General features: G+C 44.5%; 1 protein-coding gene across 1 annotated transcript in view; it reads right to left on the minus strand.

The window, feature by feature from the left end:
* The window catches only part of LOC126101111 (choline/ethanolamine kinase), a 200,436-nt gene extending 188,863 nt beyond the window's left edge, over window positions 1–11,573 (minus strand). The window contains exon 1 of the mRNA XM_049911788.1: window positions 11,421–11,573. Within this exon, the coding sequence (XP_049767745.1) occupies window positions 11,421–11,438 (18 nt within the window). The 5' untranslated portion in view covers window positions 11,439–11,573. The remainder of the gene's footprint in view (window positions 1–11,420) is intronic.
* Window positions 11,574–13,897: the final 2,324 nt, after the last annotated feature.

Raw genomic sequence — 13,897 nt, forward strand, 5'->3', positions numbered from 1 at the left:
ACGCTTCCTTGCGGTACTCCCGAAATTACCTCTACATCTGCAGATTTTGAACCGTTAAGAATGACATGTTGTGTTCTTTCTTCTAGGAAATCCTGAATCCAATCACAAACCTGGTCCGATATTCCGTAAGCTCGTATTTTTTTCACTAAACGTAAGTGCGGAACCGTATCAAATGCCTTCCTGAAGTCCAGGAATACGGCATCAATCTGCTCGCCAGTGTCTACGGCACTGTGAATTTCTTGGGCAAATAGGGCGAGCTGAGTTTCACATGATCTCTGTTTGCGGAATCCATGTTGGTTATGATGAAGGAGATTTGTATTATCTAAGAACGTCATAATACGAGAACACAAAACATGTTCCATTATTCTACAACAGATTGACGTAAGCGAAATAGGCCTATAATTATTCGCATCTGATTTATGACCCTTCTTGAAAATGGGAACGACCTGCGCTTTCTTCCAGTCGCTAGGTACTTTACGTTCTTCCAGCGATCTACGATAAATTGCTGATAGAAAGGGGGCAAGTTCTTTAGCATAATCACTGTAGAATCTTAAGGGTATCTCGTCTGGTCCGGATGCTTTTCCGCTACTAAGTGATAGCAGTTGTTTTTCAATTCCGATATCGTTTATTTCAATATTTTCCATTTTGGCGTCCGTGCGACGGCTGAAGTCAGGGACCGTGTTACGATTTTCCGCAGTGAAACAGTTTCGGAACACTGAATTCAGTATTTCTGCCTTTCTTCGGTCGTCCTCTGTTTCGGTGCCATCGTGGTCAACGAGTGACTGAATAGGGGATTTAGATCCGCTTACCGATTTTACATATGACCAAAACTTTTTAGGGTTCTTGTTTAGATTGTTTGCCAATGTTTTATGTTCGAATTCGTTGAATGCTTCTCTCATTGCTCTCTTTACGCTCTTTTTCGCTTCGTTCAGCTTTTCCTTATCAGCTATGATTCGACTACTCTTAAACCTATGATGAAGCTTTCTTTGTTTCCGTAGTACCTTTCGTACATGATTGTTATACCACGGTGGATCTTTCCCCTCGCTTTGGACCTTAGTCGGTACGAACTTATCTAAGGCGTACTGGACGATGTTTCTGAATTTTTTCCATTTTTGTTCCACATCCTCTTCCTCAGAAATGAACGTTTGATGGTGGTCACTCAGATATTCTGCGATTTGTGCCCTATCACTCTTGTTAAGCAAATATATTTTCCTTCCTTTCTTGGCATTTCTTATTACACTTGTAGTCATTGATGCAACCACTGACTTATGATCACTGATACCCTCTTCTACATTCACGGAGTCGAAAAGTTCCGGTCTATTTGTTGCTATGAGGTCTAAAACGTTAGCTTCACGAGTTGGTTCTCTAACTATCTGCTCGAAGTAATTCTCGGACAAGGCAGTCAGGATAATGTCGCAAGAGTCTCTGTCCCTGGCTCCAGTTCTGATTGTGTGACTATCCCATTCTATACCTGGTAGATTGAAGTCTCCCCCTATTACAATAGTATGATCACGAAACTTCTTCACGACGTTCTGCAGGTTCTCTCTGAGGCGCTCAACTACTACGGTTGCTGATGCAGGTGGTCTATAGAAGCATCCGACTATCATATCTGACCCACCTTTGATACTTAGCTTAACCCAGATTATTTCACATTCGCATTCGCTAATAACTTCACTGGATATTATTGAATTCTTTACTGCTATAAATACTCCTCCACCATTGGCGTTTATCCTATACTGTTCACTTCCGGTTTTTACCAACTTTCCGTTCATAATACTATATGCGCACTATTTCCTTCAATAAGAGATACTAATTCAGGAACCTTGCCCTGGATACTCCTGCAGTTTACCAATATTACGTTAACTTTTCCTGTTTTTGGTCTCTGAGGACGGACGTTCTTTATCAACGATGATAATGTCCTCTCTGGTAAGCCGTCAGGTATTTTATCGTTTCGCCCAAGGGGGGGGGGGGGTCCCTCTAACCTAAAAAACCCCCGTGTGCACGCCACACGTACTCTGCTACCCTAGTAGCTGCTTCCGGTGTGTAGTGCACGCCTGACCTGTCTAGGGGGGCCCTACAGTTCTCCACCCAATAACGGAGGTCGATGAATTTGCAACCATTATAGTCGCAGAGTCGTCTGAGCCTCTGGTTTAGACCCTCCACACGGCTCCAAACCAGAGGACCGCGATCGACTCTGGGCACTATGCTGCAGATATTAAGCTCAGCTTGCACTCCGCGTGCGATGCTGGTTGTCTTCACCAAATCAGCCAACCGCCGGAAGGAACCAAGGATGGCCTCAGAACCCAAGCGGCAGGCGTCATTCGTTCCGACATGTGCTACTATCTGCAGCCGGTCACACCCAGTGCGTTCAATAGCTGCCGGAAGGGCCTCCTCCACATTACGGACGAGACCCCCCGGCAAGCACACCGAGTGCTCACTGGCATTCTTCCCCGACCTACCCGCTATTTTCCTGAGGGGCTCCATAACCCGCCTAACGTTGGAGCTCCCTATAACTAATAGGCCCGCCCTCTGTGACTGTCGGGACCTTGCCGGAGAATCGGCCACTGGCCCAACAGGCGAGGCATCCTGTGGTGGCTCGGAAACGATGTCATCACCACTAGGAAGCACCCCGTACCTGTTGGAAAGGGGTAAGGCAGCTGCCACGCGGCCAGATCCCACCTTCGCCTTTCGGCCAGGCACGCGAGAGCCCACCACTGTCCGCCATTCACCCTGGAGTGATGGCTGACCGGTAAGATGCTCACTGCCGGAAGACGCAGCGACATCAGGGGTTCCATGTGATTCCAAGGCCACCGAAGTAGGCATAGGTCTCACCACAGTTGCCCCAACGCCACTACGAGCCGACGCCTGCGCCTCGAGCTCGATGAGCCTAACAGACAAAGCCTCCACCTGCCCCCGAAGAGTGGCCAATTCTCCTTGCGTCCGCTCACAACAACCACAGTCCCTACACATGACTATGTTTACCCTACCCTATACGGTGACAAATTCCCAAGATAATCTTCTGATGAGCTACTCTGATAATCAAGAAACACTCACTGAAATACGAGACGCGAAAACTACGCTAGGTTTTCCCAGAAAAACTATTTAAAAGCTAAGCGCAGCAAATAAGTACAAAAACGCTTTATACAAACAGTACTCGCTGCTGCTGGTGCTCTCGCTCTGGCTGTCACAAGACAACTGCTGATTCAAGTGACTAGTGGCTAACGGCCGCGAAACAAACAAAGACGGTTTTAGGGCGCTTTCTGTTCTAAACGATCAAGAAAACACTAAGAAATCTAACACGAAAACTACGTAAAGTTTTATCAAGAACTGTTAGTTACTATGCAGAGCAGTTAAACACAAATAGAATCCCTTCCTTAGTGGAAGGTCGTAAACAAAATGCAAAATAAACGCTTTATACAAACAGTTCTGTGCTGCTGCTGGTGCTCTCGCTCTCGCTGTCACAAGACAACCTTGTTGATAAGGTAACCTGAATCCACCCAGCTTTCGCTCCCATACAACAAAGTTGGTCGAAAGATTGAACGGTGAACAGATAACTTAGTCTTGGTACTGACTTCCTTCTTGCAGGAGAGAGTAAATCGTAGCTGAGCGCTCAATGCTTCAAGTTGTTTCACTATGTTGCCATCCTGTGAGCATATGCATCCTAAGTACTTGAAACCGTCCATCTGTTCTAACTTTGTTCCTCCTATTTGGCACTCAATCCGTTTATATTTCTTTCCCACTGACATTACTTTCGTTTTGGAAATGCTAATCTTCATACCATAGTCCTTACATTTCTGATCTAGCTCCGAAATATTACTTTGCAAACTTTCAATCAATCTCCCATCACAACTAAGTCATGCGCATATGCAAGACTGCTTATTTTGTGTTCACATATCTTGATCTCACCCAGCCAGTCTATTGTTTTCAACATATGATCCATAAATAATACGAACAACAGTGGGGAGAGGTTGCAGCCTTGTCTTACCCCCGAAACTACTCTGAACCATGAACTCAATTTACCGTCAACTCTAACTGCTGCCTGACTATCCATGTAAAGACCTTTAATTGCTTGCAAAAGTTTGCCTCCTATTCCATAATCTCGTAGAACAGACAACTTCCTCCTAGGAACCCGGTCATATGCCTTTTCTAGATCTATAAAGCATAGATACAGTTCCCTGTTCCACTCTTAACACTTCTCCATTATTTGCCATAAGCTAAAGATCTGGTCCTGACAATCTCTAAGAGGCCTAAAACCTCACTGATTTTCATCCAATTGGTCCTCAACTAATACTCGCACTTTCCTTTCAACAATACCTGAGAAGATTTTACACACAACGCTGATTAAAGAGATACCTCTGTAGTTGTTACAATCTTTTCTGTTTCCATGTTTAAAGATTGGTGTGATTACTGCTTTTGTCCAGTCTGATGGAACCTGTCCCGACTCCCAGGCCATTTCAATTATCCAGTGTAGCCATTTAAGACCTGCCATTCCACTGTATTTGATGAGTTCCGACTTAATTTCATCCATCCCAGCTGCTTTATTGCACTGCAATCTATTGACCATTTTCTCCAATTCCTCAAATGTGATCCTATTTCCATCATCATTCCTATCCCATTCTACCTCGAAATCTGAAACATTACTGATCGCATTTTCACCTACATTGAGCAACTCTTCAAAATATTCCCTCCATCTGCCCAAGGCATCCACAGGATTCACCAGCAGTTTTCCTGACCTGTCCAAAATACTTGGCATATCCTTATCTCCCTTTCGAAGACTGCTAATTACACTCTAGAATGGTTTTCCAGCAGCTTGACCCATAGTCTCCAACCTGTTTCCAAAGTCTTCCCAAGATTTCTTCTTGGATGCTGCAATTATCTGTTTGGCTTTGTTTCTTTCTTCAACATAACTTTCTCTGTCTACCTGAGTTATAGTATGTAGCCATTTTTGATACGCCTTCTTTTTCCTTTTACAGGCTGCCTTGACTGTGTCATTCCACCAAGCTGTTTGCTTCATCCTACTTTTACACACTACTGTTCCAAGACATTCTTTAGCCATTTCTAGTACTGTGTCCCTGTACCTTGTCCATTCCTTTTCCAATGACTGTAATTGACTACATTCAACTAACTGGTACCTTTCTGAGATCGCTGTTATGTACTTGTGCCTGATTTCCTTATCCTGAAGTTTCTCCACTCTTATCCTCCTACATATGGACCTGACCTCCTGCACTTTCGGCCTCACAATCCCAATTTCACTGCAGATTAAATAATGATAGGTGTCATCAAAGAATCCACTGAATACACGAGTGTCCCTCACAGCCTTCCTGAATTCCTGATATGTTATTATATAGTCAATGACAGATCTGGTTCCCCTGCCTTCCCAAGTATACCGGTGAATGTTCTTATGTTTAAAAAAGGAGTTTGTGATTACTAAGCCCATACTGGCACAGAAATCCAAGAGTTGTTTCCCGTTCCTGTTGGCCTCCATATCCTCTCCAAATTTACCCATAACCTTTTCATACCCTTCTGTTCGATTTCCAAGCCTGGCGTTAAAACACCCATGAGCAGAACACTGTCCTTGTCCTTTAACAGCTGCATCACTGAGGGCCTCATAAAAACTATCCATCTTATCTTGATCTGCCCCTTCACAATGCGAATATACTGACAATCCTAATTTTCTTGCTAGACACTGTCAAATCTATCCACATCAGTCGTTCGTTTACATACCTTATTGCAACTACGCTGGGTTCCATTTCTTTCCTGATGTAAAGCCCTACACCCCATTGTGCTATTCCTGCTTTGACTCCTGACAGGTAGACCTTGTATTCTCCCACTTCCTCTTCTTTCTCACCCCTTACCCGAATGTAACTAACAGGTGAAACGTCCAGTCCCATCTTACTTGCAGCCTCTGCCAGCTCTACCTTCTTCCCAGAGTAGCCCCCATTGATATTAATAGCTCCCCATCTCATTACCATTTGTTCGCCAAGTCGTATCTTAGGAGTCCCTGGTTTGTCAGAGGTGGGACTCCGTCACCTCCAAAGGTCCGAGGCATTTTGCTCTGATTGTTGCCAGCATCATATTTAAAGTACCAGGGAAGCAGGTTGCTAGCCTTACTTGCCCCGAGTCCCATTGAGTTTTACCCCTAACGGTTGAGGGACTAACCGGTGGATTTGGTAGTCTTTGCCGCATGAGCACAAAGGTGACCACGACTCAGAATATGTCCGAGATGCCCAGCCTTATTCCAAAGTGACTGGTATCCCGACTGTCGGGACCACTTACTTTCGATTACATTATTGGAGACAAATCGTTGGAAACAGTAAATACCGTAAAATACCTAGGGCAACCATCCGGAGCGACCTAAAGTGGTATGGCCACATAAAACAATTATTATGAAAAGCAGATGCTAGACTGACATTCACAGGGAGAATCTTAAGGGAAAATAATTCACCCATGCTCATGCCAACTAAGAGCACTGCATTTCGTCACGAGATCCCTTACTCGGTGCGAGAACGTTATGGAGATGCTCAACAAACCCAGGTGACGTACGCTACGAGACACGCGTTTTGCGTGACGAGAGATTTGCGTACAGTTGTCGGACAACATGTTGGCGTCTCGGTAAATGACCACGACGAGAAAATCAGATTAGAGCTCATACGGATCTTCACCGACAATCATTCGTAACGTGCGCCACTCGTGAATGGAACTGAAAAAGGGAGGAAAGATAATGGTATGAGGAATACCCTCCACCACACACCGTCAAGTGACACGTGAAGTGCACACGTAAATTGACAGATCACGAAAATTTGTGTCAAATATCGAGAAATTTGAAACTTTCTGGCAGATTAAAACTGTGTGCCCGACCGAGATTCGAACTCGGGACCTTTGCCTTTCGCGGGCAAGTGCTCTACCATCTGAGCTACCGAAGCACGTCTCACGCCCGGTACTCACAGCTTTACTTCTGCCAGTATCAGCTTCTGTAAAGTTTGGAAGGTAGGAGACGAGATACTGGCAAAGTAAAGCTGTGAGTACCGGGCGTGAGTCGTGCTTCGGTAGCTCAGATGGTAGAGCACTTGCCCGCGAAAGGCAAAGGTCCCGAGTTCGAGTCTCGGTCGGGCACACAGTTTTAATCTGCCAGGAAGTTTCATATCAGCGCACACTCCGCTGCAGAGTGAAAATCTCATTCTGGATCGAGAAATTTGTTTAAACGGCATCTGCCCTGTTAGGAATCACTTTCGTAGCGTTAAGTGGATGCGACGTGCAGTTGTTCGTTGAAATTAAAAGACGTTTATTCCAAGGATTCCGCCACTGCGAGAAGCCGAAGCGAATTAAGTTCCCGAAGAATTTCTTAGGGTACTTATTTCTCAGTTAATGAGTTTAAACATGGCCTCAAGTGTCACTGAGACAGTGCTGTAGGACAGCAAAACGAACTGGCGTGGGACAGACACTGCAGTAAGCGCTGGGTGTCGCGGTTGCTGCCGTTTGCACATTCGTGACCCTGCAGCACACGTGGTTCTCCTAACAACACTTCCAAGTCAAAGCAAAAGTCAAAAGCGTGGACAGAATTCTGTGGGACCTCAGGAAAGACAGTTTTGACAGTTGGAAAGACGATTGATGGCCACTGCTTCCTTAGGTTCGTAGAGTGTAATCCCGGTAAGATTAATTGAGCGTTCGATAGCCAGCCATAACTACGCCCGATAGTGTTTCCTTATACCATCGTCTCAGACAGGATGTGTGTGTGTGTGTGTGTGTGTGTGTGTGTGTGTGTGTGTGATAGAGAGAGAGAGAGAGAGAGAGAGAGAGAGAGAGAGAGAGAGAGAGAGAGAGACTGCTGGTGTAGAGCTCTTCCATTACTCACAGTGACGAATGTGCAACTGTTTCATATATTAGTTTTCCTTTTTTTTTCCCTGGTGATTTAACCCAATGTGACTGATTCCTATTCCCAAACCTGAAAATAGCCTCGGTAGCAAAAACAAATGAGCAATTGTTCGCCCTCATAAAAGATTATCTTTCATAACGAAACAAACAAGATTGATAGGCTGAAAAAGTGAGTCCATAGAGAATCGGAATTACGTGCATGAATTTTTCGTAGTACCAGGCTACACAGCTTATACGAAAAGCAGATGTAGCTTCCTAAATAAAAAACGATTGTTGGTGAACTCTAACTGCCTTCAACTCTCTTCGCGAGATATACGCGATAGGAGCCAGTGTATTGGTTGACTCTTCTAGGAACGCACGCGCTCTGAAGTTTAACATTGAACCATACGGTGATACAACGCCTCTTGCCCCGTCTGGCACTTCAATTGGATGAGCATACCAGTGACGCTTTCGACTGCTAATTGAAGCTCTGATGAAATGCGCTGCTGACTCTTCCAACAAATACAAATTTGCCGTCTGCCTTACCTGTTATCAGTTTTGTGTGCCCGTTCCCCTTTGAATCGCTCACTACCCATACTCTTCGCTTTTTAATTGACGTGATTGCTTCCTCGATTGTTCTGCAATCTTGTAATCATAAAATTTTCCCATCATCTTCCACTACATGGGAATGTACTAAAAACCTGACTCGTAATCGCGACAGAATTTTCTTTTCTTTCTTTTTTAAGAAAGAACAATCATGAAGTATTCTCATAGTACGCAGTGTCGTGAAAAGTACTTATTCTGCGTTTATTTAGCAACAGTTTCATAACATCTCAAACTAACTCATGAAGAACCAGATACTGGACAACAGAACTGAGCATTCACCAACTTCATACGAACATAACTACCGCTACCATAAAATTCACAGGTGGGAAGGACGCGTGTAGCAGCTGTCAGCCTAGACACTGCACTGACCCCAGAACAATGTGGCGTCCCTGACCCAGTGGATTTAGCCGCAGGGTCGTGTCGTCCAACCGGCGTCCCAGATGGAGTTGGCGACGGGCTGACGTGGCTGTGTGTGACGTCACACGAGCGTTATCGCCTGCACCCGTTACCTCTGGGGGCGTCGCAGTGCGTGAATCAGCCGAAAGGAAAATCACACCAGTGTCTCCGGTTGTCGCTAAGAGGGCAATACCAGCTCCCCAAAACTGCTCCAAAGCACTTTTGTGCTGGAAAAGTGTAATCATACCTCTGGAGCGATGTTGAGGATATCAGATTTCAATGTGATCTTATGTAAGTTTAGGCGAGCAAGTAACTTTTTGTTGCAAAGCTCCTCTATGGGAGCGTTAACTTTAGGGCAGCGTACACAGTTTTCACAGCACGTGAGTCACAGCAGATACCATCACTGGTTTATATATGCACCACGTACGTTGCGTCCTGAATTAAGGAATTTTTCTTTACACGAAACAACAGTCTGTAAAAGCTCGTGACAGTCGTCCTCCTTCCGCTATGTGGCCTAGTATGGCAGGAGAAAATGCCGATGGACTACATATAAGCAGTCGTATTAATAATTCAGAGATGACTTTCGAGTAGCAAAAATAATGAGAGAATATACCTAACTTGTCAACGAAGCAATGCTTTTCGATGCGGCTAACTGGTCCTGTACGCAACAGACTAAGCAAAATCGATAAAAATTAGTGCAACACTAGACATAGAACGTACAGTTCGTAAGATACCGAAGTACTTTCGAAAACATCAGAATGAAATGAATCAGAAAGGCAACTCTGAGCTACGATTAAAAATGCTCACACAGGACTGTATACGTCTGTGGAAATCCGTTCCCAATGTGTTAAATCAGTCTCAAGCAAGGAAACAGATCAACAATCACTTGAGTCCACCTCCTTGCACCAATTATATTACCTGGTACTTGGCATGTCTTTCACCTGGGTAACTCTGCCGCCCCCACACACGCACTCACAGTCCAAACACGAGGCGCAGAACAAGGATGGAAAAGAGTAGATAAATGATATGCAATACTGTGGTAAGGAACAAAATGGTTTTCTAGATTGCTTTTATGTAAGTGAGCCCATTGGGTTCCTCAGCAGGTGCGTAGATGACAGGTTTTATCATTTGTAAGCCTGTATGTAGCTACTGAATGATTACAATTTTACACAAAATTTAAAACGCACTTTAAAACAGTGAATACAGAATACTGTTTACGAAAGGATCGACAGACCAATTTTCCTTGTCTTTAACAGTACAATGGTAAAAAGTAAATGAAAGCATTGTGCATCCACAGTAAATAAAACTGAAAACATAAATATGCGAAGTAGTGAAAGGTACACAGAAAGAATAATGCAGTGACTATCAATAACTTTAGCACTAAATCTTCCAATCCAACAAAGATTTAAAAAACTGTCGCAGCTCGTCTTTACAATTATCTCCCACTTTGACAATTGACTCGGGGGCCAACTATGAAAATTTAAGCGCATCTGTATAAAATGCATTATCGCCAACCATGTTTCCAGAGCGCTTGACGCTTTAAGCCATAATAACGGGCCTTCAACCAACAGTGTCTCCCGGTCTATTTCTGAACGCTCCCTCCTGGTAGCTACGCTCCAGACAAGCCACCAGACACCCCCTCTCCTTTCCCCCCCCCCCCTCTCTCTCTCTCTCTCTCTCTCTCTCTCTCTCTCTCTCTCTCTCTCTCTCTCTCTCACACACACACACACACACACACACACACACACACACACAGCTAGGCCACGCGTCGTGGAGAAGTGATGTGCTGCCTTAACGCAAGCAACAAGACGAAGGCAACAGGTGCGAAAACACACGTGATAATGGCGCGCAAGCGGTTTGTATATCTGATGTTAGAGTACAGTACCAGTGCGCGAAACTGTGAGGTCCACAAAAATTGAAGGTCGTCACAGTATCTCAACCATTTACCTATCACTATCACTTTTTATCCGCCTACACCAGATTCCTGTGTTTACACTTTTCTACTGGCGTCTGTGCATTTCTCCGTTCCACGCTATAACCTAAACAGCCCGTTAAAGAGCCGTGCCGTAACATCATTCATCGCTTTCTAAACCTATTTTGCTAATACAATGTGGGCGGCCGCCGCCACCCCCCCCCCCCCTCTCCCCCGAGGATAGTCCTATTCCTTATAACCGTCATAATTTTAAATTAAGTTACGTTATTCCTCAGTTGTGAGATAACACATGCTTCTGTGCTGCAGTGCAATCCTAATATACTTAAATATTGGAATACAATGTGCGCTGGCAATCAGTGTTTTGTCAACAACATAAACAGCTGAAACGTCTGAAACTACTTGACACACAAAGCAATTTCAAAGACTAGCGACGCCCTCATGCTATGAATCTCTCAGCTCTAAAAGGCAGTTTGCAGGCATTCAGGAGAAAGAATCTTGCTGATGGTACAATACGAATAAACTGGGTGTGGTTCAGTGCTTTACTTGCAACGGATCCCCACCACAACCAAGTTCAGTCGTCTCCAGAATCCATTGTTAGCGTTTACAAACAAGCATAACAACTGATTTAACTTACCTTGTCAATGACGCCCATCTTGAGTAACTTCTGACTGTTGTAAAGGAATGACTAGACAATGAGAAAGAAGCTTCGAGAAGTGGCTAGTAACGACGGTAGGAACGGAGTGGTTTAGCGACCAGCGCACTGAACACAACTACTCCCTTCGGCTTACCTGCGGCAACTGAGACTGCGTCCCGAGCGCTTTCTCGCAGAGCGGCGACGTGCAGCGGAGGGAGGAGGGGGGAGGGAGGAGGGGGGAGCTGTGTAAACACGGCACGCTATTGGGCCGCGTTGGCGGTCGGTATCGAACCAGCTTCATCTCCAGTTCGCAGTGCTAACCACATCGTACGACACGCGAAATACCTTCGAGAGAAGCGGACTTGGGCTCGCGACAGATTTAATCGCTTAGACTCGGCATACATAGTATTATGTAGCACCTATTCGTGTCTGTTCAGTTGACGAGTTGCTACTTAGCGTATTCATATCACCCGATGGTAGCTATTATAAACCAGTAATGATACCAGTTGAGTTATACGAGCCTGTGTTTTAACTAATTATTCAGACAGTGTAAGATCGCATAGGTCGTCTGCAGACGGCTATGTTACGAATCTTTGTTGCAACACTACCCTCTTCTACAGACGCCAGCGAGTTTCGTTTGTCGCAGCGCTCGCGCCACCAAAGATTTTCATTGTACCACACCAAAAACTGCCATCGATAACGATGGTGGTGGTGATGTGTTGGGGCTTTATGGGCGCTCAACATCGAGGTCATCAGCGCCCTGACACACATTAAAAGGAACGAATGTGGACAGACCTAAGAAAGCTAAAGCACACACTCAAAGAAAGCAGGAAAAGAAGGAAAATGCTACATAAGAAAGTAAAACCTAAGGAAAGGGGAAACATAGCGACAAGAATGTCACAGGAAATTGTTATTGGCTGGCCACTTACATAAAATATGGGCGAGCTTGTCACACAGTGAGCAAATTAAAATCCTCTCCCTAAAATCTTTGTAAAAACATTTGACAGGGCACAGAACTTTAAAACTTTAGCCACATTCGTCTGAGTGTTGCCTAAAAGAGATGGCAGGTTCGCTGGCAAGTCAGCCGCGACGCGCTGGTCAGCAAATTAAACGCAATCCAATAAAACGTGGCGCACAGTGACCTGGACGCCGCAAGCACCACACATTGGAGGGTCCTCTCGCCAGTGCCCGCAAGATCGCAGACAATTCTGCATCAAAGACAGTAAAAGTCTGAGGCAGTCGGACCTTGAGGACACGGTCCGGAAAAACAACTGAGCAACCAACAGAATCCCCTTGTTTCGACCCATCCGTAAAAACAGCTACATAGTCGTGGTGCTCAGATAAAATGGCAGAAAATGCTGCATTAAAAACGGTGCCAGGAGTGCAATCTCTCTTGTACTGCAATAAATCTAAAATCACTCCGGGCCTCTTCAGTAACCAGGGTGGCAGGCGGTAATAATTCCACTAGTTCGTGTACGGTTCTCTGTGTTGGCGTTGTCTGTTATATTCTAGTTAAGAAAAAAGTTGCTACTTATATTCTGTAAATAGTATAATTTTGTTCAGCACACAATATTTTAGAAGCTAATGTACATTTTTCCTTTGAATTTTGGTGCACGTCAGCTGATTGCCCTTAGTACCCAAGTCGCATTACCTTCCAGTCATTATCATTAATGGTTACAAACATTATAATCCATTTAACTCACCTTGTAAATTATAACAATTTTCAGCAACTGCTGATAGTTCAACTGGACCAAGGAGCTTGTCTTGTACCAGAATTCACAAGTTATCTTTGAACACCAAAAGCCTGATTGAAATTTTGCATAAATTGAAATTATATCTTACGTAGTAATTCGGTGCAGTGCTGTTCATCTGGCATTTACAAAGACTGCTGACAGAATACATACACGTCGGCGCTACATAACGATCTCTCAGGTCGTTTAATCTTTTTGCAATAAGTGACATTATCTGGCAAGCGAATTAACTGTGAATGAAAAATACATCCAAGGGCACGCTAACTGAGCAGAGTTAGCGCAGTGATAAAAAACGTAGCATAAGATACAGGTTGACCTGGAGGAATGGTCAGTATTGAAAGATATGACAAGAATGATAATTTCAAGTAAAAGAGACCTTGTATCTAATACGCGTAACTTAGGAGCTAAGAGCACTACATCTTCGTTACTGTGAAACAAATCTCTTCAACTGCAAGCTCTATGTTTCTGTATTCTGACAGGTGATGGTACGGATGAAACCAAGAAAAAATGTCGAGTAAATATTGGCGCTGAAGTGCATACCTTAAGAGCTGTTGGCACTTGCTCATTTTCGTCACAGTGGGAAACATCCCTTCTACTGATCAAGTGCTCGCAGCCCTTAACGTATGCATTTTAGAGCCCTTGTGTACTAGATGTTTTACGTAAAATGATCGTTCCTCTCATATCTCAGAATATTGATCATTTGTTCTGCGACATGTTCACAACTTA

The sequence above is a fragment of the Schistocerca cancellata genome, chromosome 9, assembly GCF_023864275.1.
Source record: "Schistocerca cancellata isolate TAMUIC-IGC-003103 chromosome 9, iqSchCanc2.1, whole genome shotgun sequence".
NCBI classification, from domain to species: Eukaryota; Metazoa; Arthropoda; class Insecta; order Orthoptera; family Acrididae; genus Schistocerca; species Schistocerca cancellata.